The following is a 26,609-nucleotide window of genomic DNA, read 5'->3' on the forward strand; positions in this document are numbered from 1 at the left end:
GACTGAAACTCCTCCATGTTTAGTTCCCTCCTGTGCAGTAGCTGGTCTAAAGGTGTGAAAGGCATTATAACCTTGCATTGCTGAGGTGCTCTCCATGACTTAAAATGATGTCTCTGTTACTACATAGATGTTTACACTCTCCAGGAAGAGGAAGGCTTGCAGGGAGTGGAGTCTCTTGTTAAGGCTTTTAGGATTGAGCAGTACCACCTTCGGATATTCCTTCGAAGGTTCAGTTAATTTGGGAGGCTTATCAGTTTGGCATTGGCTAAAAACAGTGGTATGGGTGTGGAAAAAGTCTTTGCAAATATCTGAAAGTCTAGAGGGGATAAGAGGAGACCATCCCTGGCAAAGCAGCATGCTCTGTCAACCATGATCTCCCAGGCCAACATATATTGTACCCCTCTTGAATTGACACAAGAAGCTAAGCCAGTTGTTAAAATCAATCATTTTCTGTTGGTAACATGGCATCATCCTTTGTGAAGGTAGTATACTGTTCAGCGCTAGTCTAATACCTGCTCGAAACACATAATTATCCAGCTCAATCATGTCTCACTTCATGTAGTCAAGGAAGGTACAGCTCAGGTCATTAAACCCCACATGGCCTATGACAGAGCCATACTGGTTCCTGTGGTTTAATGACCTGAGCGCTTGTGTGACTTGACAGATCCTAGCACCAGAAAAGCAGTTAACCGTGACTCTTCTTACTCAGTCTGATGAGCGGGACATCAGAGTGCCTCACTATAGAATTACCAGTGACCAGAAAATGTGGCTGTGCCCTGGTTTGCCTTAAGGGCTTAGCAGTAGAGGCATTGGGTACAGTGTTACTATGTGTAGCTGTGGGTGGTGTTTTAACGGAGTGTTTATATGATGGCTGATGACCCATTTTTTGATTGTGCTATGCAGGAGGTCTTAGTGGTTTAGGAAGGTTATTTGTACGTGCTTTAGTGTAAGTAGTTTTATGTGTAGGGTCTTTACCCTGGGTAGTAGGCATGATGCAAATGTCACTGACAACCGCTGTAGGATTAGTTTTGGTTGTAGGAGTTGTTAACATTATTCCGTAATTTCTGTTTTATTAAGAATACATTGTTCTGTCTAAAATTTAAGAACTTAAAATCCAACCATGTTAGGTAATTTTCTTCAAAACTGTGGAATATATTTTACATTGCTGCCTTTGTTTATTACCCGGAAACTATGACGATGAGGATTTTCTTCTCTTGCCTTTTTCTTTATTATTGTTTCACCATATCCCTTGAGAGATCTAACACTGTACTTTCCATTGCAGAGAAAATGTCTGTAAAATTGCCCCACCAAACTGGAATATACACCCTAATGCATCTGGAATGATGAGTACATTGCATTTAGAGTGCTTTAGTGGACTATGTTCAGGTCTCCGATTGTAACCAAACTGTTCAGTATTCAAGAAATGGCTGTCAAGAAACTCACTTTGAGTGTGGAGCAAATCAGAGCTTGAAAGATGAGTCTTGACATCTGTGCCAAGGACATATATCTACTTAGCTATAATCAAAGACTCAATCATAATTCCTTGTAGTGCATGGAGCTTCAGCTACTTTGGTGTATTACTAGGTACAGAAAAGAAAAGTGTTCAAGCATGAAGTATTTCATAACTTTTGAATTCACAACCACTCATATAGCACCCAGATGCTAAGTGTCCCAATGATGGACTAAGTGTAAAAAAACCTATAAGCACTTCCACTGGACACTATTGTGTTTTACAGCCTATAAAAGCTGTTTTTAGTTTCTCATCACTGTTCTGTAGTGGCCACTGTGTGTGCTGCAATTTGAGAATACAGCATAGAAGGTGTAAGATGGCTATAAACATTGTTGTGCACCTCTTCAGAGGGGTGCTTAACAGGCTTGTCTTTTTCCCAACTTCAGACTGTAAATACCATGGTCCATGTAATGCAAGTAGTTTAAACCTTCTTGAACTACTTGCTATCCTGTTTAGTCCACATCTGTTACTCTTGTTTATGTACCATGGGATACAGAATGTACATTTACTGTTGCATCCTCATTATTTTGCATGTATAATTTAATCCCCCAAAATCTGAATAGCGTTTGCATGTCTTATGGCAATGTGGTATGGCTGATGTCATGCCCTTTGGTTGGCAAACTATATCTTTTCATTTTTTTAACAGTTGTTAACATTATTCTGTAATTTCACTTTTGCTTCTTGACACAGGTTGCAAGTGAAATAATGGATCCTTTGGTTAACAAACAATTTAATAAGTGTTAATATACTTACGGTAATTTCCACATGTATATGTGTCATCTCTTCAGTACTGTGTTCTCCTGCAGTACAGATATCCGAGTACAAGATGCCCCCTCAGGATTTGTCTTTCACTAGTAATATGGATTATCTTTGGAATTTTCCATTCCAGAATGTTTCTGGTCTTTGTTTTTTACTGATATGCTTCCTTTACTGACTTATTTATTCTTCCAGTATGGTTAATTTTTCTTTACACCTTGTATTTTCTTATGTGATTTTGCCTTTCTTTGACCTTCATACTCCATCCACTGTAGTATGTCAACTTATTAAATAACTGTCAGGTCATGCCGTACGAATAATAATTTGAATCCTTTGTAAACATCTCTCTTTTTATACCTGTGGATGATTATTTATGGTGTTGTGTGCTGCTTATGGACTGTGCTATTTATATTTGGATTTGTCTGTATTTATGCCTCATTTGTTTTGCATTCATGTGCTGTTCTTGGATTGAGCTTTATCAATAAGTAGCACATAGGGTGCTGTGATTGCACTCCAAAATCTGGAAAAAGCAACTTGGTTAAGCACTGTTCTCTTGAAAGAAAGCAAAGAATAATTGTATAGCCAAGTGTGTATTAAGTGGTATATCATAACTATGATATTTCCAAAAATGTTCATTCTGTATATTATTTTCTTTAGTAAGTTGTCATTTCTTAATATTCAGACTGAAAAGTGTGTATCTGTGTTGTTGAAAGAAAGCGTGTGTGTGTGTGTGTGTGTGTGTGGGGGGGGGGTGAAATGAAAAAGTATTTAATGGAAAAAGGTTGATGGTAGTTTTGTGGAAAGTAAATGGCTTAGACAACCTGAATAATAAAAATAGAGTATTCACATAACTGAGGAGGTTAGAATCATGGATAGTAACACTGCAGAAAATGTACTTGGAGCAGAATAAACACGCATTAAAAATAGGGTGCTGGGCATAGGAAGCGGCATCTTCTTTTATTGGGCACGGAATAGAGGCGTGATGATACTAATTTCATAAAGATGACCTTTTTCATTAACAGATGGTATAGTTGATGTTAGTGGATGATATGTAGGGGTAAATGGTTACTTTATGTCATATTATTGACATTATTTTGTGTATATATTCCTCCAGGGACTGTGTAAGTAGAATTTCAAAGAAAGAATTTAAGTAAAGTGATGGCATTTCAAGAAGAAATTGCAGTTTACAAGGAGACTGGAGTGTAGTTACTAGTGTGGTGGAAGTTAAAAGGGGTTCTAAGATGCTATATGTTTTGAGAATTAGGAGGTATGCAGTGACATATATGAAGACAATGGGATTTACTTCAGTGTCTGACATTAAATTACCTAGGGAGCAATATATATCATTTTTGTGTAAGTACTGGACAGGATGTAATATGGATAAAAATTAACATAATGTCTGAACACATATATTTTGTGAAGAAAGTAGTTGTATTGAATCATGCTTTGATGAACTATGTTGTTTGCAGAATAGTACCTTATTTTTCAGGAGACATTGGAGGATTTCTACTAGTTTTTTTAAAAATGAAGTGGTACTGATAGAACAGCATGAATATTCACCATGAAATTAAAGATATACTGCACAGGTGATTAGGGATGTCAAATGAAAGATGGAACAGCTGGAGGAGAGACTGGAGGAACTGCAGGATAACATTTGGGATGTGATGGTACAATTTAAGAAGAATTGGAAAAGAGTAAAATGGGAAATCAAAGAATTGTTAGATTAAAAAATTGAGTTCTTTTATCACATGCATGTGGTGTAGAGGGATAAATCCATGACTATGACCCAGGTGTCTTGAGTTTGATTAGTGGTTTGGGTACTGGACAATGCTAGCAGCAGAGGATGGACATGCCAATCTGTGGGGAGAGCAGGGTGGAGCAGGACTTATACAGCCATGGGTGGTGTTACAATGAGAGTCCTGGGACAGCCATGCAGCTCACCAAGCCACTACCTGGTGGTAGCCCTCATTAGCAAATGCATAGTAGCATGTATTGAATCCCCACAGTGATGCCTCTAGCCTGTCCTTTCCAGGGGCAGAGTTAGGCATTTAAACAAATCCTCTCTTTGGTGTGATGTCAGGTGAGTGACAGCACAAATTCTTGCATGTCTGCCTGAATGATGATCCCTGTGGCAATTCTCACCCTAGCAGATTTGGGAATTACCCGTGGCTAGGAAACAAATGGGCTCAAGGATGATGGTCAGTAGACTTGGGGGTGGCACAAAGAACAGAATGACTTTCTTTTTTGATATGCATTTAAGCAGATAAACCCAATAGACATGAGTGTCCTTTTTCAGGGGGAACACAGGAGCATTATTTAAGTGGCTTGCTAAGAGTCACATAATAGACAAACGGAGGTGGAAGGAATGAAACCCTTTACCTTGGGTTACAGAAAACATCTCATTAACACCTTGGAGCCTTAATCCTTTGCATTAACTGCTAGACAGTCTGTAAGTGATAATTATTTTTATAGCTTTCCAGATTAGGAAAAAGCATTGGCAGTTCAACTTAGACCACAGGGGCTAAAAAGGTTATAGTAAGTATGATGAAGTTATGGAGGGAAGCCATATAGTAGCACTGATCTCTGAAGAAGGGAAAAATCAGACCCTTCCTTCATCATGTAGGCCAATATCTGTTCTAAATCTTAATCTTTACGGCAATATTTGCAAAGAGACTAGCCTGACTGATTACTGACTTTGATTGATAGTGGTCACTGTATGTTTGTTACTGCTAGACAAGTTTTTGACGATACATTGAAGTCTGCATTGATATTGACAAGAGCACAGCAAAAAGAAGGATCAATTAATGATCATGGATTTCATTGAAGAGAAGGTCCTTCACAGGGATGATTGGTGTTATTTAATGCAAGTGTTGTTGGCCGTTTGATTTACTTAGGATTTTGTGATTGTGCCGAAGGCAGTATATGTTAATCTAAAACCCAGAGTTAAAATACACATTAATTATGCTCTTACCATTCAAGCATAAGACAAGGGTGTCTGTTGTCTCCATTGTTGTTTGAGTTTGCCTACTTTAGTGAGGACTTGAGATTTAGAATGATTTAATTGCAGGGGTTGGAATTTAAAATGTCATTATTTGCAGGTGATGTATTTGTTTGCTGATACAGACTGAAAAGGATAACAAAATTTATTCCAGATTTTGGATAAATGTGTCAAAATGTTGAGTTGTAAGGTGAATAAAATGAAAACAAATACACTGGCAACTCACCATATTCCATCAGTGGGTTTTCAAAGAAAGCATGTCTGTTGGTGGAAGGATGAATACAAAAAGTATTTAAGGGATATCATTAAAAATACATTAGTAGGGGCTGCAAACAGACATATGAAAAGTTGAATAATAGTATGAAGGTTGATATTCAAAGATTGAAGATGATAGGTTTAGAGTTAGTCCAGAGAATATAGTCAGTGCATTTTCTTGTGTGCTGCCTATATTTTTATATGTATTTGAGGTGTTCCTAGCAGAGTTGCCTGGGAGATTTTGTTAGTTAAGAATATGACATATGATGTGAAATGAAAAGCAATTATGAAATTATTGATTGAGAATGAAGAGAAGTTTGAAAGATATGCAAAATAAGAGATAAGTGTGTGGAAGGTTGAACTGCCTTATATAGGGAAGTAAGTTAGGGCTTGTGAAAAGCTGAGGATAAATTATATGCCTGCCAGTGGGGGAGCTTTAGGTACTGGAAGGAAAAGAATGCCAAAAGGATATATTGGGAATAGTTGAAATTTGAGGGAGAATAGGCCACTCATGGTATATATGACAGAACTATGATCCTCCAGGGTACCTAAAAATTGATTTTGAGGGAATAATGAATACAGTGTGAAGTATAAGTATACCTTTCTTGGGTGACGTAAGCTATGGAACCTTGCTGGCTAGGCTTACGTAGGCCTTTGGGCCGATAGCCTAGTACCTACCTATGAACCTATAGGACTACAGATATTTTGCCAGAAGTGCACCAGCAGATACTGTTGTTATTGACAGATGCATGGCGAGACAATCCATGTATGAAATGACTTTTGAACAGAACACATAAGGCGCTTAAGGAATGAAACCTTAAAGATGGAGATAAGTTGCAGAGAGAATGGCAGCAGCTTTTGGGGAAGAAACAGATAAATAAACATGAGAAAATATTTGTTTAATTCCAGATGTGCTACAAAACAGTACTGTTTCAGGCTATTTGCATAGAGGTCTCCATAAATATTTCTGTTCGTCATAAAGACTAAACCAGGTGTTTCCTAATATAGATGCACTTTCTTGAAAATATCAGCTCTATCTAGAGTGGGATGGAGGGGAAAAGTGCCACAGGCACAAGTTGTTGGGGGTGTTCAGTGCTGTAGATGAGATGCCAATTGGCCCCCGCAAGTTACTGCAGCTGCCAGTAGTCTGAATAATATCATGGCCGCTTAAATAGATTAAAAGTCTTGCTGTTGTACTATGTTAGCTGTGCTCCTCAACTCTGCTTGAGGGCGCGCCAAATGGGGAATTACCCAGAGCATCAGTTGCCTTCAGCTCTTGGGAGCATATATTTTGATCATGTTGAATTGGAGCAGACATCATCTTGGTTATTGTGGCAAGAAATACTGATAATGAAAGAAGTCATGTTATTAAAATATGATAATGGGATTGTAAAGTGTAACAAAACAGAAGTCTATGTTTTGTGAAGCTGATAGTTAAAAATCCAGAACCAGAAACTGGAAGTTTGGAGAGCCACCAGACAGAAGGGAAATCACTGGGCTGATGACAGAGATCGAAGTAAGAGAAAACAGACTTGTAAAGAGAATAACTGGGTTGGAATATGTTGCCATGTTTTTACCTTGGAAAATGGTCAGGAAATTATGATGTACATGAGGTGTATGGTGTATAGTTTTCTAATCGTATAGGGGTATACTGGACAGACATAATAGGTATAAATGCATGGTGAAGAAATTATATTATTCTGGATATAAATTTTGTAAATCGTTACCATTTTCATTTGACGTTTTTGTTACCTGTTGGATAAACAAAGCTTGTATTATTAAAAAATGTTTTCATCAGTTAAGAGTCAGTTATTTTTTGCAGATACAACTATATAACTCAAAACAGTTGTAACACACACATTCTGTGGGAGCCTAAGAGAGCCTAAGGGAAATGGTAATAGTGAAATTTTGTGTAGCGTAGAGCTTACAGTGAGTTCAAATACCATTACTGAGCATTGCTGAGTATTCTCAGTTAAAGTATTGTTGTAATGCTAATTCCAGATGGTAGAGAAGTCATTCTGAAGTTCAGGTTGCAGTGAGGAAAGACTTTTGTTAGCTCTAGTCAGTATGATGTCATCAACGGGATACAATGCATTTTGTATGTGAGAAATCCCAGGGTAGATCATTAGTAAAAACAGCAAGTACTGCACCTTGGGGGATCCCTTGTTTGGTTATGCTAGCGATAAAAAGTATTAGGTCCCGTGAGTGAGAGGGTGCATTTAAGGGGACAACTATTAAAGCACTGAACTGCCTCAGTGAAGAGGCCAGTTTATTGTATTTTCTGCAACAATATTGAGTAATTCACAGTCTCGGAGGCTTTTTAAGGTCCAGAAGGATGAACTCTGTAGATTTGCCTTGCTCCATACTGGTGTACTTATGGGTACTCAGTGAGTAGGTAGCCATGATGGTACTGGAGCTGTAGTGAAACCCATGTTGCCTGTTACTGAGAATGTCATGTTTTGATATGTACTAAATAACTTTGTCAGAAATAATATTTCCAGTATTTTGGTGAGGGAGTGTAGGTTGGAAATGAGTCAAAAATCTTGGGCATATGAGGGGTTGGGGATTTTAGCTTGAGGAAGGACACACTCATGTTTAAAACTATGTGATAATATTTTTACTATCAGTGTTAAATTGAATAGAAAGGTGAGTAGCTTGCAGAGCAATTTACTACTGAGCCTAGGGTAAATAATGTGGAGTAAGGGATGATGTTAGGAGCAATTAATTTTGTTGAGATGTTTCTGAATGTCTTTGTTACCAATTATTTTAAAGAAGAAATAATAATAATCAATGGTCTTCTGTAAGGGATGTATGTATGTGAGGGATATTTTGGAATAACTGGTTTTGTGAGCAAGTAGGAATGCTGACACTTTTTTTTAAATTCTTTCGTGTATGATGGAAAAATTTAAGTTAAGTACTTGACTTGAGAAAAATACTGCAGAAATGAAGAGTTTTCAAGCCATTTCAAAATGTGTTATAGTACCCAAGGTAGGAGTTTTGAACTGATCTGCAATATTCTGTGGTGATTTGATTTCTTACTAGCCTGGTTTCTTTTTCAAGTTTGATGTACTTGTTATAGTTGTCGTGGTTAGCGAGGTTAGCTTTCACATTTGACCTGGATTCATCTCTATGTTTCAGAACCTGTGTAATTTTTTCACTTATCCATGGAGACAGTGAAGCACATCTTCTGAGTTTTGATAGGGTAGAGACTATTCTGAATTGTGAGTATCAAGTTATAGAAGATAGAGGGGGTAGAAACTGGGTCATAACAATTGTAAAAGGAGGACCAGTCAATACAGCTAAGTTTAGCAAGAAGATTGTTAGAGGAGTTATCAAGGCAATTCTGCTCTGAGCAATATGTGGTAGGAATTTCTTGTGTTTAAAGGACCAGGATATAAAAAATAGGGAGTGGTCGCTCAGGGAATTGGGAAGCACATGCAGTTAGGGTTAATTTTTCATATACACTGTTTAATATTGTGCCAATGAGTGATAATTTGGAAGAAAGAGTTTTGTGCCTGGTCCATTCAGAACCTATAAAGTTATGTGATGAGGCAATTCTGTTGAGTTGTTCCTTAGGGGAGCCAAGCTAGTCTAAATTAAGATTGCCTGCAGGTATTAGTTTTTGACCTTTGTTATATCCAAGGATTATGCTTTGTGAAGTTTTTGGAGAGGCAATAGAAAATGGTGAGGAATATAAACAAAAGTAATCAGAAGTTTTACATGTCCACCAAGTACAGTTTGGATAAGATGCCAGTTAGGATTTCCAATAGAAGTAGAGTTACTTTTTGCTGTCAAGGTAGGGAAAAAAATCTGCAATCTTTTTGATGAATAGCGTGGTATCACAATTTGGTGATGACTGGGTCTGTTGTTAGCGAAGATACAGTTATTTTATTTTATTTATTTTTTTTATTTAACATTTGTTGACCAGGAAAGTCTGACTAGGTTCCACAGATCCTGTTTTCAGCGGAGGCCCAGGGAGAAATGCTCCAGAAGCATGTCTTTAGAATGTGGGAGGAAACCAGAGTACCTGGAGGAAACCCATGCGAACGCAGGGAGAACATGCAAACTCCACACAGAAGGCACCCCAGCCGAGAATCGAACCAGAGAACCTCTTGCTGTGAGGTGACAGCATTAACCGCTGCACCACTGCGCCGCAGTGGTTAAGATACTATAGTTATTGATGAATTATGCTGTAATGTGTGAAGAGTCTTTCAGCCATGATTCAGAGATGGCTATCAGTTCTGAAAGTTGTTGAGTATCCGGCATTCATTTTGGGATGATATATTGTTAATGCTGGTAATGTTGATATAGTTTAGAGTGAGGCCTTTGAAAAAGTTAGGGTGGAGTGGGGGGGGGGACATGGGTTTGTGAATGTCACTGGCCTGTAACAGTATTATGAATGTAATAATGTTTAAGAGTTGCTGAATTTTCTTTAGACGGGCATCAAGGTTGGTTGAAGAAGGTGTGAAGTAAGAATTAAGAGTCTTTTTAGTGAGGGGAAGAGCAAGATGAATATATGCATTCCACTATCTAGGCATTTTAACTGTTAGTGGACTGGTTGGAGTTGTGATGGGTGAGATTACTGGAGGTAAACATACAAATACTGTGTAGCTAGGGTAAAAATTAGATAAAGGAGTGAGAAGGAGGTTAGTATACAACAAAATTAGGAGACCAGCGATGAAGATGTCAAAGATTACAAAAGGATTTAGTTGAGCCTAGGGCTGAATGAAGCAATATGGGTAAGAAAAAGAAGAACCATTTTACGTTCCTTAATACCAGCTGCAGCAGATGCCTAAACCTCTAAACAAATACAGGGTCACTTGGGCCATTATCAGTGCTTTCATTTCATTTTCATCACAGAGGTGAAAGGGGTGCTTTGTAATGACCAGTCAAAGAAGGTGTGGTTAGTGTTTTGTGTTTAAGTTTCTTCAGTGTCATTGGGTTCAAAGAGGATAAGGAGGGTAGGACATTTTGTGTGTGTGTGTGTGTGTGTGTGTGTGTGTGTGTGTGTGTGTGTGTGTGTGTGTGTGTGTGTGTGTGCATGAGAGAAGAGACAGAGTGGGGGAATTCTGCCCCAGAATGTGGTTGGTTTGTATTGTGTATACAGCTGGACTGAGAAAATAAATAAATAAAGTTTAGGTAATATAAATTATCAAGGTAGGTGTTGTGCATTGCACTGAGCTAGTCTGTGGTCTTTTTTAATTTTTTATTTTTGTAATTGTTTTGTACACAGTGTGCCATTTTGCCCGATGTAGCTGTAGGTACAGATGTAGATGACAAGGAGTTGGTGACCAACCCATTCATTTTCTGGGGAAGTATTACTTAGTAACGTGTGTCTGATCATAGGCACTTAAATGGGTCACTCACGTTCTTCTTTTTCTTTTTCTACTCAGTTGTTGTAACAAAACATGACAGAGTTTCTTGATCAGGAGATCAGGGAATTGGCAATTGACCATTCTCATTATTTGTTTATTTTTTACAGGAATTGTTGCAGTACTGTTTTGTGGTGTTACGCAGGCTCACTATACATACAACAATTTGTCAGAGGAGTCAAAAGTGAGAACTAAGCAGGTAAGATGAAAACCTGAATTGTGATAAATGTGATAACCTTTGCACTCCTGAGAATGGAAGTTGTGCTGAGAAAAGTTCTTTGTGGCTGTGGTGTCCAGGTAACATGTATGACATCACAGACATCGGAGTAATACCCTTAGAAGTGGCAGAAATTTACTTTCCCCTCACTTTGTAACCTCATTACATAGCAGCATATGCAGATGGTTAACAGTGACAAGAAAAAGTGTAGCAAGCTCAAATATAAACTACCCTGTGATCATGTGTCCCCAATGTATCTTGGCAGTGAAAAATAAATCTTTTTCGTCCTATGAAAATGTAACTAAGATAATCTGAGAGTCACCATTTGCTGATATACTCAATGTGTTATAGACAGGCACTCAAGATCCTTCTCTGAACCTTGGCAGGTACCTTACTGGAGGTCTGTTTCCACAGTCTGATTTACTTTACAATCATGTCAAAGGTGGGGGCTTCCCTACATGTCAGTGAAATATGACTAGATAAACATGAATGCATGTTATATCCTACTGATTTTAACTCTCCTCAAAACTGTTTCCATTTGTTTAATGGAAAGGAATAGGAGATGTTGTTTCTGTGTGCATTGCAGTTTTACCAGCTGTGTCTCATTTCCCAGTAGCTGTACAGCTGTGGAATTTAATTGTTGGAATAACCCGTCCAGATCCAGTGGCATCAACTGTTAAAGCCCTGACAGTGGTCCAGATGTTCTGAGATTTATTAACATCTCAGGCACTTGATAAATCTGACAGGGGGGATGAATATTGTCATCCTGGAAGGGCGAGGGAGGCCTGGAGCTGTCTAGTGCCACAATCCCTCCAAAGAGGGTTACCATTGTGAAAGATTATCCCCCAGCATGTGCTTGGCCACCAAGATACTTCAACAGTGGCTCTCACTGCAAGTGTATGGGACCATGCACCCATATCACAAAGGGCATGGTTGTCTCTGCAGTAATAAGGCTCTTCTATCACACTGCCCTTAGGAGGGCTTAAGCCTAAGCAAATAAGATCTTATTGCTAGGATAGAGTCAAAGGCACAAGCCACCACTAATGTTACTTATATGATGGCATCCCTCATACAGCTCTTGCTATCACTGGGGAATACCCGGGATGGGAGGAAATGAATGGGCACAGCTGGTCAGAGAAGGCTTGATGGTCAGCAGGTGCAGCATGAAAAAGCAAATGGGTCTGGAGGTAAGTACTAGGCTAGCTGCTATTTTGGGTTATTTTAAGCTTAGCAAATTTTCTCTCAAAGGTGAGAGTCAATCCCTGTGCCTTGTGTCTGTGAGTTAAACACTTTAATCATTATGCCAACCATCCAATTCTTGTGGTAGTGCGAGAAAGCAAAGTGTTTACACCACGTATTGGCACAATATTGTCCTTGATGTAGTAACTGAGTATTGTCTGTTAGGCAGACAGTGGCCAGTGTTTACTACTGTCATTAAATTTATATAGCAGCAAGCCCAAGACATTGAACTGGGTATCTGTGAAACAGATGCTAAAGAGGAGACTGATTAATATAGATCAATGTGAGATGCCTCTGGTTACATTTTAACATTTAGTTGGAATTCTAGCAAGTTTCATTACGAGTTCTATTAATTAACCAGTTAGCTACCCAATGGAGAATGTATGGATTTATAATAAGGTTTGCAAGTTTCTCAGTTAGATCTGTGCTGGGAATTGTATCAGAGGTCTTACTCAGGTATAGGTAACCAACATGTACTGTATTACCATTGCCCACAGCTTCTGTGACATTTACAAAGAAGCTAACAATGTTAGGGAAACAAGATCTGCCTTTACCAAAGCCAAACTTGGTGGGTTCCAGGGTTAGGAGATTTCCTATGTCCGGATTTTATTAACACTTTCACTCCTACTACCTTTCTTTGACTAAGTTTCTTGTTCCTTATTACTAGAGAAATCAGGAACTGTAAATTAAGTAATCATCGGTAAGATTACTTCTTCAGAATTATTTATCTTATGTGATCTCCTAAATTGTATTGCCATATTAAATGAGCTGTAACAATGTATATAAATATGTATTTTGCCTATATAATTGTAACCTTTATTACTGTTACAACTATTTTGATTTTTCTTTGGAGCTTTTCTCCACGGGCCTCTATTGAAAATGGACATGTATCCAGTTTGACGAGCCCTGTTAACAAATGTAAAATAAAAAATAAATAAATAGATTAGTGAGTGCAGAAGTGATTCTGTTCAATAGCCTTGATTATAAGACTTTTAAGACTCATGGGTGAGTAGTTGCCTGGATCAGTAGTCCAGCCACCTTTATGTAATGGCACCACTGTGATCATTCTAAATATGCAACCTGGGAACATGCTGAGGATAAAAAAGGTTAAGGAGGGACTCAACCTCTGTATACTTGACCCATTTAAGCAGGCAACTTAATGTATTGTCTGGAACCATGAGCGTAGTGTGCTTAGCTTTGGATAGAGTTGACAGGACTTGATCCATAGTGTTTTAGGGGTGTAAAGAAGAAGGAACAGGGGTAGAACTAGGTGGATAGTTGTAAAGTTTGCACTAAATTTATCAGCTAGAATATTGGATATTTCCTCAGGGTCCAAGAGGGAAGAGTTGTTGTAAACAAGCTGAGTGCATTGTTAATAGTTCTTAGCTACCTGATGTTGTTGAGGGAAGGACTTATAGTTACCCATTTCATAAGTAGCTCTCCTAAGTTCATTCTCATGTTTACATGTTCTAATATTAAACTTGAGATTTTTTTCCAAATGAATTTATTAAATTTAACATATTTATAATATATACATATAAATGAGGCAGGAGATTTCAAAATTTTTTACATAACCACAGACATTTTGCAAATCATCAAAAAACAAACTTTAAATTTGTTTTTCATTATACTTAACTATTAACATCTCCAGTCTGCCCCAACAACAAGGTTTTATACCTTTTTCAGATCGTAACATTTTTTTAGTTCTTTTTCATTATTGCATTGAATAGTGGATAATTCTATGCAATCATTGAGTAATGGAACTGAATCAGATTTCCATTTTCTAGTAGTTACTTTTCTAGCACTTGCTAGGAGATCCCAGAACATACAGTATTGATTACTACTTATAACAAGGTATTGCAGCATTTTCCAAAGTTGTTGCTCTTGTAAAGTCACATTTATCTGTCCATATCACCTTAAAGAATTGCTTATATCCTTTCAATACTTATCAACTCTTCCACAATCCACAAATGTATGCATCCAATGTACTTTGGTTATTTTACCACATCTCCAGCATTTAGGAATTTCCTTCTGAGTTCAACATGGCCTGAACATTTTGGATGAGGAGGGAATTCAGTGGATCTTCCTATTGTGACACTTAAGATTCAGAACCTGGATGTCAAACAGATACTAGTAGCTTTGTTAGAGCATGACTCACATATGTCAAGGTGCACTCTTCAGGAGCATGCTCTGATGCCTGCTGATGGCCTAGCATAAGCCTCATTTGTGTCTGTGCCACATTTGCAGGTGTGCTTCTGAATGCAGGTTCCCTGGTGCCAAGCCTCCAACATTTACCCATTACACTGTTTTCCTCATATGAGTGTATGCATAAGCTTTCCCTGGGAGCTGATGTGCGGTAGGATACTCCCTCCCTGGGATATTGTGAGGAGTCGTAAGGAGCTGGAGGCCTCTTTTTCAGAGATGGATAAGGACAGTTACTATTTTCCTACCAGTAGAGCCCCCCCATGCCCTTTCCTTTGGGGAATCCCTTACACTTATGAAGGCTTCAATGGATTGGCCAATGACTACCATTCCTCACCCCCAGAAATAGGTTTGTGCAGAGGAAGGAGAAGCCTTTGGTCATTAGGCTGTGTTTCTGTGGCCTGTGAACAGGTGAACTGTCTGTATGGATCTGAATGACTGGTGTGAGTCCTTTGTGATACATCCACTGGCCATGTAATCTCATCTGTCCAGTGCAGGACATAAAATTCAGTGCACGTCCCAACTTTGTCTCCAGACAAGGAGTCTACAAGCTTTGACATAACTGACAAGAGAGTTTACTTCTCTGGCTTTGGACCTAGTTAAAGAGTCCTCTAGTCCCAATTTTATTTCGGGAAAGCACTCCCTTCTGGATCTTCTTATAACAAGCATTCCACAAATGATAACCCTTTCTTTTAGCAATCACTACCTCTTTTTGTTTCATCTAATAACAACACACAACCTTTGTAAAATTAGACTTCACCCAGCTTATGCAATATATCCAAACATGCGGTGCCCTTTTGCCATGGAATTATGGCTTCTCGGCTGGCCATGGCACCATAACAGCTCTATAGACCCTCACCAAATATCCTCAGGAACATGGACAACAGACATTTAATAGGAACTGTGTTCATTGACCAGACAAAAACCTTTGATTTAGTGGATCATCATCTTCTATTAAAATATCTTTTCTCAGCTGGAATTAGCCAAGACTGCCTTCCATGGTTCAGAGACTTTCTGGGCAAGAGAGACTTTAAAGACTAAGTGGGATCCTCATTCTCTCTTTACTCACCCCTAATCAAAGAAATACCTCAAGGATCTATCTTATCCTCTGTATACTATTTTCCCCCTGCCTGTTAATCCCCTACCCATGGACCTTCCACAAGTCAATATCTTTCTATACCCAGATGGTATTGTCATGTACAAAGCCTTCTGCCATCAATACAGAAACTATGGAAGACCTTTCTGTTCCCTCTCTGACTACTCAAAATCAAACACATTTAATATCAAGAAGACAAAATCTATGATTTTCATTACTAAACAAAAACTTTCCAATGTCCTCATTCAATGGGCCATTCAGCTTAATTACCAACAAGCTTTAGAAACAACCACTCACTTCAAATACTTAGATATCTAGTTTGACAAAAATCCTAAACTTTGTACACTGTATCTGACCCACTAAATCCAAAGTTAACTGTCTCATTTTCTTGCCTAGAAGATCTCCTACTTCCTTTCCCATGCTACCAGAACTACCACAGGCCAAGGGATTCTGAAGACACAGCAAAAATATGACCTCCCACTCTTAGCCAGTGCTTCTTCGAAATATTGGCCCTTCCTATAAACCACAGTTAAAAGTATATGTAGATTCATCTCCCTGACCTGCAAAAGAGAACATAACTGCAGTGCCCTTCAGAAGGTAAAATGGCTTCTGTTTAAACAAAAGTGTACGCTATTGCTAGTCTTCCTCATCAGTAAACTCTTAAACTGAGAGACCTTCCTACTTTTGCCAGCAGATTAAGTACAAGATACACAAACTGTAATCTAAGATCCATAATCTGGCAATCTATAGAAACACCTGTTTTACTTACACATAAGAATAAACTTCATGGCACTGACCACAGTTTCTCAAAACTAGCCCTCTGCATATGGGAATGCCTCCCAGTAAAGATAATATCACTCCCTTCCTACCAAACCTCCCGTAACCAACTTAAACATTTGCATCATAAAGCCTCCTGTAAATGCTATACAATAGGTAGCATAACTCACACCTGTTTTCTTCCCTTTAGAATCTCAGTTTCTTCATACTATACTCTGTTATTCTACCCATAAAGCTTTCCATGACCACTTCATTTCTAATTTCCAACCTTTCATCCTTCTTTCCCCTCTATCTTTCCTCTTCTACTGTATACCTAATCATATATAGAATATGTATTGAATATTTAATGTATATGTGAATGTTACACCAGCTTTGTTACACTGATAGCTGTTTTTCTAGTTAGTCTTTTTATTACTATAGTGTCGATAGCTTGCCTGGAAAATTGTCTTTGTTACTGTCAGCTTTCTTATCTTCTGTCCATTGTACTGTCCTGAAATGAGCCTGAATATGATCCATTTGGATCAGTGTTTTTCCTACAGTCAATAAATGAAAATAAAATGTAAACAAAATAAACTTATTCATTTTCCCTGTCCAAATTTGAGCCCTTACTAGTAAATCAGACATTAGAAGAGATGACCTCCCTCCTGGACTCTACACATGGTAATTAAAATTCTCTCTATGGTATCTACAGTAAGATTATCTGTTGTCTGCTTTAGTTTCAGCTATCCTGGTGCTTTTTATGTGATATACACTTGTTAACCAGTGTCCTGATTTTGGGGTGGAGGGAGACAGTTCTTCATGTTTGTCCTGGTTGGATTGCCTTCACAAGAAACCTGTGTGATCTGAATGTGGTCATAGTGGGCCTCACCTTAGAGCATTTAGGTTCTTCTTCAGATGAAGATCTACTAGGAAAACATACTGATTTTTCTATTGCTTTTGGAACAGTCTCAGACTCTACTCTTCACATGGAATGTATAGGTTGCCCCTCCTTCTGAACAGGATCAGAAGTTCTGGTCATACATTTTCCTGATTTCAGAGGAGTTAGATTACTTATTCCACATTCTGGACCTCAGCACATTTATAGAACACATCCAGGTTCATGGTGTTTTTTTTGGGGGGGGGGTTGGATCATGTTCTTACCACCAAGAGGGGGTTTAGATGATGTCATTAGACATGATGGATACCTTGTGTAACTTGAGTGTTTATGGTTCTCAGTGGAGATTCCTTTATGTTGCTGTGGATGAATACAGGCCCCACTACAAAGTGTTTCTATTTACTCCTTCATCGGTGTCTGGAGTGTTTACAGATTGTTGGTCATGGTGATGGTGCCCGAAGCCTTGTAAGAAAGGGACTACCATGCATTATTGTACCTAAACAGTCAACTCCTGGTGCACTGTCAAAATACCCCCTCTTCCCAGGAATCATCTCTGCAGTTGATATTTCCATGGTTACATTCCCTGAGGAGGACAATCAGCTGGGAGAAGTTTTCTATAACCTCTTCGCTTTGGATTGGCTTTATCAATGCTTGGCCGATGCCTTCCATTGCTGGCCATTCCTGCCTTTTTTGAGGGGCTAGGAGGTCATATCTTTGGATGACTGAATGATAATACAGCTCAGGGGCGAGGCTCAGACAGTCTTCTCCCATCTGAGCTTTATGGTAGCTACAGTGATTGTATTGACTTTTGCATACCTGAGGATGCTGATGTTACAGTAGGCTGTGGGGTGTCAGTGACTTCAAAACCTACATGTGCTCCCAGATCTTCTACTGTTGTCAGACTCCTCTAAGCAAGCCTACTTCCTTGCACATCTAACATTCCTACAGCCGAACTCACACCAGGTCCTTATGTCAAATGCATAGCTGTTGGTGTTGAGAGCTCACCTCAACTGCTTCACTGATTGAGTCCCTTTGGAGAGGAGTCTGTACATCTGCTAGTTGGAACTAGAGGTATTCTTCGTGGCAATGCAACATTTGGAAAGAAAGCAACTGTCAAGCTTCCTCCTTATTCAGTCAAGCAACAGTTTTACCATGTGGTATCTAAGAATGCAAAGAGGCATTCATTTGTACTCCTTCATCAGAGAGACAATGTATGTATAATAGACAGCCATAGAAGCAGTCATCTGTCTCTTAGTATTTCACATCCCAAGTGAAGTAAACATGATGGCAGACTTTCTGAGCCACTTCTGCGGTCCTGTCCTTGAGCTGCAGATTCAGAGGCCATGACTTGTTGAGATCATCCAGAAATGGGGCACTCTAGATATTAACCTTTTCACCAGTCGAGAAAATGTAGTCCTTCCTTTGCTGTGACTGGGAATGAAGGGTGAAGGGGACCTAGCAGTGGATGCATTCCCACAGGGCATGTTAGACGTCCTTGTTCCCAGCAATATTTCCTGGCTCACCAGATATTATCTTAAGAGGTTTCCAGACAAGCTGATTGATGTGATCTCTTTGGCATGTCCTGGGTCTTCTCCACTTCCTTTTTCCAGGAGGCTGTGCCTGATGTACCTTCTGTAGAAGGTGACCATATGGGAAAAATCACTAGATGCCCAAACCACTTCAGCCAACTTCTTCCAGTGCAGAAGAGCCATGGTTCTACTCTGAGATTGTCAAATAATCCCAGATTGTAAAACTTTTTATTTTGTCACATAGACTAAATCCAGATTTGTGTTATTTTGTATTTGTGATGTCACCTTACTGGCCACTGCCTAAAGTCCTTGACTTTAGGTAGAATGGAAATGTAGACTGTCTGGAAAACTGGGAACACTGTCCTGTGACTTAGCTCTCAGCTAACTGCAAAGTGTGGTATATTTCCTTCAGTACAGCCATCTCTGTATATGTCTGTTGGTCAGGTTCCTGACTGTCTCTACCATAATTGAAGAACAAGATCTCCCGTGATACTTAAACTCTTCCACTCGGGGGTAGCTGCTTCCCTTTCAAGTCTTGATGCCAGTCCACTTCTTTCCCAGGAGAGCCAACACTTCAGACTTGCAGGTGCTGATTCTCATTCCATCTGCTTCACAGTCAGTAGCAAACCACTCTAGTGTACTCTTCAGATAATAGTTTTAGCTAAGAGAACAGCAAAATCTACATTTATCAGAAATATAACCCTTACATCCCCAGACTGGATATTCTCTAAAGTAAGGGTCTGCCTTAGTATCTTGGGAGAGTCATGCGCCTACCTTAAACATATTGGATTTAATACTGAGAGGGAGGATGCACTTCTCCCCCTACAGCACAGAGGCTGAATGGTCCATTTGTAAGGTATTTGGCCACACACTTTCTTTAGCTCAACAAAATATGTGCAGGCTATTCTGTTGAATTCAAATGACAACAGCAGCATCTGTTCAAGTCAGAAAAAGTTGGTTCTACTGTTCCACATCGAGGACAGAATCTGCATTACTTTTACTAAATTTGATGCTCATCTGTCAGACCCTGAGAGGGTAAGGATCATGACCTCTCTAAAACTGGAACTCACCACAACTTCCTTTCCACAGCTTTGAAAATGGAGACAACTTCCTCACTTTGCCAACTAAAAGATATTATGTCTCTTTTCTACAGTATGTTAAAAACGCCTTTAGTCACAACACTCAACAAATGTCCCGTGCCCTCAACCTTTTCACTTAGATAAAACTCATTAGCAACTTATTCCGTTTTTGCTAATGTATCAGACATTTTCAGTAGAAACTAAACTTAATCACAACAGCAAAAGAAATAAGTTCAGTAGAAACCAAACTTAAGCACAACAGCAAAAGAAGTAAGTCCTTGATCTTTTCTAGCATGCAGGCATCTCCAAATGGCAAGCTGTGATTTCATATTCAATTAAATTATTTCATGGTTAGTTCAGAAATGTTGCTGTGTGTATGTTCCATACCACATTCTGGATAAAATGGCATGGAAGGAATGCACATTCATGGGGAGAAGGAGATGACTGATATCCAAGTCAGAAATTACATGACTGCTGCCAGTAATAAGAAGAGCAGAAAATTAGTAAGGACAACGTGTAGTAATGAAGACTTAAGGCCATTAGGGATGCACACTGGCTTCTCCTTCACAGCTTCAGGGTGCATGGATCAGTCCTGACTTTTAGTCATGACCTCTGTGTCCTTTGAACACCTTTCACATGTCTGAGTGGGTTGTCTGCAGGTACTCATGTTTCGTTCACCCTTGCTGTTCTTGCCATGGTCATAGGTTTATAGGTAGGTACTAGGCTATCGGCCCAAGGGACTACGTAAGCCTAGCCAACAAGGTTCCCTGGCTTACACCACCCAAGAAAGTTATTTTCCTGTGCCTCTGTCGAACAGAGACACAGAAGTGATCCTCGGGGTGTATTTCCTATTTCCCATCCACTTATCAAGATTTTTCTTGGAGTTCTAATGATGAACTTTGCTTGACATAGAAGGGTAGCCTGTTCCAGAGTATGGGAAGTCTCTGGGTCAGGAATCTATCCCTCCAGCATGTCCTGTTTATTGTGGTGACAAGGTATAGGTCCCTAGAGCATGTAGATCGGAGGGATTGGGATTTCTTTAGCTGTAGCATGTCCAACAGCTCTGGGTTTGACATAGCTTTATATGTTAGGCAGAGATCACCTCGGAGTAGGCGATATGCTACGCAGTAAAGCTGGAGTTTTTTGAGGCAGTCAGTGTAGGGCATTTGTTTGAGGCCAGTAATCCTTTTTGTGAGGTACTTCTGTGGCCTTTCCAGCTGCTGCAGATGTCTTGTGAGGTACATTCCAAAAGGAGCGTTGTACTCTATAATGGGTCTAATGAGTGTTGGGTAGAGGGGAACAATGACCTCTTTTTTCCTGGATGAAAACCCTTTTATGATGAGGTGTGCCACGAAGAAGGACTTCCTGACTATTGTGGCGATGTGACTATCAGAGGAGAGACTACTGTCCACCTGGGTCCCAAGGTCTCTTATCGCACATTCGGTGTTAAGTAGATTGCTGCCTATGTGGTAGTTTATGGGTACAGAGTTTTTACCAAAGGGGAGGACACTGCACTTTTTGGTATTGAGCTTGAGGTCATGGCTCTGACACCAGGCATCTGTCTCAGCGAGGCCCTTCTGTAGGATGTCCACATCATTTGGGGACTTGACTATGGCTCCTAGTTTGCAGTCATCTGCAAACTTCGTTAGCCAGAGGCCTTCTGTGTTAGCCTGTACTTCAGAGAAGTAGATACCAAACAGGAGAGATCCCAGGACGGAACCCTGTGGTACTCCACTTGTCACTGCTTTGAGGTCAGATTTGGAGTCTGCAACTTTTACAGTGTGGGTTCTGTCAGTGAGCCAGTTGGCAGCCCATCTTGTGCTGTAGGGATTTATACCTAGTTTAGTGAGTTTAGCTATAATTCCAGAATGGGGGATGGTGTTGAAAGCCTTGGCGAGGTCAAGATAGGCTGTGTGAACCACCTTACCCTCATCTATGGCTTTGGTGACTGCCTCAAAGAAGTTCATTCCAGTTCAGGAGGCATGATCTGCCTTTCACAAACCCAAACTGGGTGGGATCCAGAGTTTGGTGGTTACCAATGTCTTTGCTTATGAGTTCCATGATGATACATTCCATGGCCTTGCAGACCAGGCTCGTCAGGCTAATAGGTCAATAGTTCCCTGGATCAGTGGTGGCTCCCCCTTTGTGGAGTGGGATAACTGTTGCTGTGCGTCATTCAGTGGACACAAAGCCTGATGTGAGGCTATTATGGAACATGGTGCTTAAGTGGGGAGCCAGTTCATTCTGAAGTTCATGTAAAACACAGCTTGGGATGTTGTCCTGTCCCATGGATGCTGTGTTTTTGGCTTTAGAGTGCAGCTTTTACCTGCATAGTTGTGATTACAGGGACTCTGCATTCTTCCTGTATATATATGGGCCCTTTAGGGGGTGATGGGGGGTAAAGTTAGCACTGAACCTATCTGCCAGGATGTTGGCAATATCAGTTGGTTCTGTAATTTTCCTGCCTTTGTGCTGTAACTCAGAGCAGATCTGGGTGTTGCCATCGAGATTCTTGACAAAGCTATAGAATGCTTTGTGGTTGTCCTTAGAATTAGTGGCGATTTTGTTTTCTTAGCTAGCTTTGGAGGATCTTATAAGGGATCTCAGCTTCTTACTGAGGCTGACCAGGGAGCTCCTCCACTCATGGGATTTTACTCTCTTTTGCAACAGTTTCTTCCTTCTGTTGTACAGTTTGTTTATGGCAGGGAACCACCAGATTGGCTTCCTTTTTTTGGAGGATAGCGTCTTGGTTCTGTTTGAGATAGCACGATCCATGCATTCATGTAAGTGTTTATAGAGTGCATTTGTGTAGGATTCAGCAGTTGTAACTGTATTGTCCATTTGCATGGGTGTCATGAAGTTCCCAACTTCTGTCTTAAGAAGCATGAAGTTGGCTTTGGAGAAATTTTTTACCATGGTTTCCTTAATGGGGGGGGGGTGTATCAAGGGTGATTAGCTTACAGATCGGTCCAACGAGGAGTTGTCTTCAGGTGTGGAACACCGGTCACTCATGTTGGTAATGGCTAGGTCTAGGATATTGTTGCCCCTGGTAGGGTGTGGATAAGTTGATCCAGGGCATTGGAGTTTATGAATTCCAGAAAGCGTTGAGCTAAGGAGTTGGTACATGAGTAGTTTTCCCAGTTAATGGTGGGGTAGTTGAAGTCGCCCATTATTAGGGTGTTTGGTTGAACCCTAATATTTTCAGGTACATTAAGAAAAGAGGAGTGGGAATCCTGGGGCATGGTGGGGGATCTGTAGCAAGCTACAATTTGGATTGCAGTTTTGCCCAGAGTTAGTTGCACTTGGATAACCTTGGATGCATTATGCTGAGCAGCTAGCCTAGAGGTGTGGATATCCTTAATGAATATGGACACACCTCCGCCTTTGGTGTTTCGCTCCAGGTTACATGGCCGAAAAATGTGGTATGAGTTATAGCCTGGTAGTGCAGGGGTGCTCTCTGGAGCCTTGAACCAGGTCTCAGTCACTGCACAGATATTGATGTTCTCCATTTTAAGGAGTGCCTCGAGTGAGTGCATTCTGAGATTTAGACTTCTAGCATTGAGTAGCATTACCCTCAGTTTTTGCTTGCCTGTTCCTGTTACGGTGGTGAGTTTGTTATTTGAACCTTGCCTAAAAAAGGCACTATAGGGGCAGCAAGAGCCTTAGCCAGTATCCAGAATCCCAGGGGTGACAGGTGCAGGCCATCTGTGGCAAAGCATTGTGGTCTGTCGACCATGTCATCCCAAGCAAACAGATACTGGATCCCCTTAGAATGACACCAGAAGCTTAGCCAATTGCTGAAGTCAATCATTTTGTCCTCGTACTGCGGTATCATTCTGGGCGATGGCAGAATGCTACTCAGGGCTTGGGTCATACCTGCCTGGGCTACAAGATCGGAGTGCTCTTCCATGTGTCTTTTCATGTAGTCCAGGGAGGTATATCTCAGGTCATTCACACCAACATGGACAATGACAGAGTCATATTTGTACTTGTTGTGGAGTGACCTGAGTGCGTGGGTTATGTGGCGGATCCTGGCACCCGACAGGCAGCTGACAGCCTTCTCCTTGTTTAGCCTGGTGAGTGGGACATCAGTGTGCCTGACTATAGAGTCACCTATGACTAGTGTGGGTGCATTATTTTGCCTTATTGGCTTGTGGTTGAGTGGCACACTGAGTCTGTGGGCTGTGTGTCATTTGGGTTGTGTTGGGGGATGGAGGTTGCTTGCATTTCTGCTTTGGATGTCTCTGTTGCTTAAACAGATTATTATTGAGAGCCTCCGTGAATGTTTTTGGGTTACTATGTGTGGATTTTGGTGGTGTATATTTAGTGAGACTATGTGATGAGTGTGGTGTGGTGCAAATGTTTACCTTCTCCTCATGACTGTCAAGTTCAGTCTTGGTTGGAGAGAGCTTTACCTCCAGGTTGGCTTGATAAGTGCATCTCTCACAGGTTGTAGTGTTAGGTGGTAGGAGGAGAGGGTTGTCTGTGTACATGAGGCAATTTCTACATTGCCTCAAGATGCCCAGATTCATCAGATAGACAGGAGAGAACACTGGGAGCTGACCCTTGGACATGCCTGAATAAAAAACTATTTTCCTCTAGATAAGTGAGGAAAGTGAGTACAAGAGCTGTTTTTCTCTAAGCAAGTGAGAAAAGTAAGTACAAAAACTGTTTTCCTCTAGGTAATGAGGAAGATTGAGCGCAATAGTAATTAGTAGCTTATTTAGTGCTTACAAGTTCTTAACAAATACTGAGCATGAATAAGCAAATTTAAGTGCTAAAACTACGAACCTGTGTCTGCACTAGACAAACAAGTGCAAATGCAGGCTTTCAAATCAGAAAGTTGAGAGAGATGGAAGAGATTGCCCAAACGGCCAATAACTACAATTTCTGGACCACTCCTTATGTGGTGGACAGGTTACCTAGTGCTTACCACTCCCACTGATAAGCTAGAAGGCTTCCCTCCAACACAGAAAGGCTTGGGGGGCTCAGAAGCTTACATACAGTCCTGGATACAGCAAATCTGTATCTGGAACACTAGTTACAGGAAAGGTGGGAAACAGGCTTACAGTTTTTTTTTTTCAGAAAGTAGCAAAAACAATTCACATGCAGTGCAAGCTAGCACACTTGAGTATGTAGCAATATTAGACCAAATACAGTTTAAAAAAATGCAATTAAATTAAAAAGGACTAAAAGCAAGTGCAGAAAGAGTTTATTAGGTAGAATGTGGTAAAGGGATGGGACTGGGGAATGTTCCAGATCAATGACAGAAAGAGACCCTGAAAGACAAGTTCATGCACCTAAATAAAAATGAATTATGTGAAAAGAAACTGAAAAAAAGGCGGAGGCAACATACATTGTCATTAAATTAACCTTTACCTTGGATGGAAGAACTAGTAAAGATAAGAGATATTGTGTGTGTGTGTGTGTGTGTGTGTGTGTGTGTGTGTGTGTGTGTGTGTGTGTGTGCGCATGTGTGTGTGTGTGTGTGTGTGTGTGTGTGTGTGTGTGTGTGTGTGTGTGTGCATGTGTGCGTGTGTGTGTGTGTGTGTGTGTCTGTGTGTGCGTGCGCATGTGTGTGCACGGGTGAGGGCGTGCATGTACATGCATGTGTTTGGGTGTATTCCATGTATGTAGTGATATGAGGCTGGCAGTTTCAAAGGAACCTGTGATTTGCATAGGACCTGTGAATCCAAAAAAAGAGACAGCTGTAGTGTTTTAATACTTCAGGACCTGCTGTATACACTGCTGTCTTCAGAGTGGTAATAAGCATATCGATGATTCTGTTCCCAGGATTTTTTTGTATATGTCTGTGATGCAGTCATCTTTCCATGCACTTATATAGCAGTTTGTTTGTCTTTTCGGCTTTTCCCAGTTAGGGGTCGCCACAATGGAACTCCGGTCCGCTAATGATTGGCAGTCGATTTTTATGGTGCCGAGTTGCTAGCCCGATGCCCAACCTTCAGCGAAGGCACACCCATTCACGCATGTCTTTCGGAGGCCACTCGACCGCGGGGAGGACATGCAGACTCCACACAGAAGGCACTCCAGCCGAGAATCGAACAGGAGAACCTCTTTCTGTGAAGGCAACAACGCTACCACTGTACCACCGCGACTTATAAACTTATAAAAATTTGGCAAACAGTATACAGAGTAAAAGTAAAGATAATAAATTTGTGTAACAGAACACATTCTCTTTAACTTTTCTACATAGTAAAGGACATGGTGAATAACATCAGTGGTATATACACAAAAGGTTAATTGTTTAATCATTACCAAAGTTTCTGCAAGGCTAAATAATCAGATTTCTGGAAGGCTAAATGCTTTATAACACTGTGTAGCAGAGCATTTCCCATTAGCTTTCATTTCCATTACAGGAACAGTCCAAACAAAATGTAATTAAACTTTTCTGATGTCTGTAACTCTTATGAGTGTCTGCCTGTAATGTATATTTGACATGTCTCCATATCCTCCTAATGTTTAGTTCAGCCTTTTTTGTAAGAGACCGCACCTAAAACAGATTCAGCAATACAAAAAGCAGTTGCTTTATTAACTACCAGACCAAACAATGAGGAATGCATTTGGCATATCTCACAGAGGTTACAAAGTCTACATTTTTTGTAGTTTTGCAGAATACTAGCATTAAGAAGTATAATTAATATTTAATGAGAAACAAAGTTTACTGTTATAGTAAGGAGGTGTAAT

General features: G+C 40.2%; 1 protein-coding gene across 1 annotated transcript in view; it reads left to right on the top strand.

The window, feature by feature from the left end:
• The window catches only part of SLC9A9 (solute carrier family 9 member A9), a 3,618,317-nt gene that overhangs the window by 1,729,988 nt on the left and 1,861,720 nt on the right, over positions 1 to 26,609 (top strand). Inside the window, exon 12 of the mRNA XM_044071972.1 lies at positions 11,002 to 11,090. Within this exon, the coding sequence (XP_043927907.1) occupies positions 11,002 to 11,090 (89 nt within the window). The remainder of the gene's footprint in view (positions 1 to 11,001; positions 11,091 to 26,609) is intronic.

Source organism: Protopterus annectens, chromosome 5.part0 (genome assembly GCF_019279795.1).
Source record: "Protopterus annectens isolate FY-2018-M chromosome 5.part0, PAN1.0, whole genome shotgun sequence".
In the NCBI taxonomy this organism is placed as follows: Eukaryota; Metazoa; Chordata; order Ceratodontiformes; family Protopteridae; genus Protopterus; species Protopterus annectens.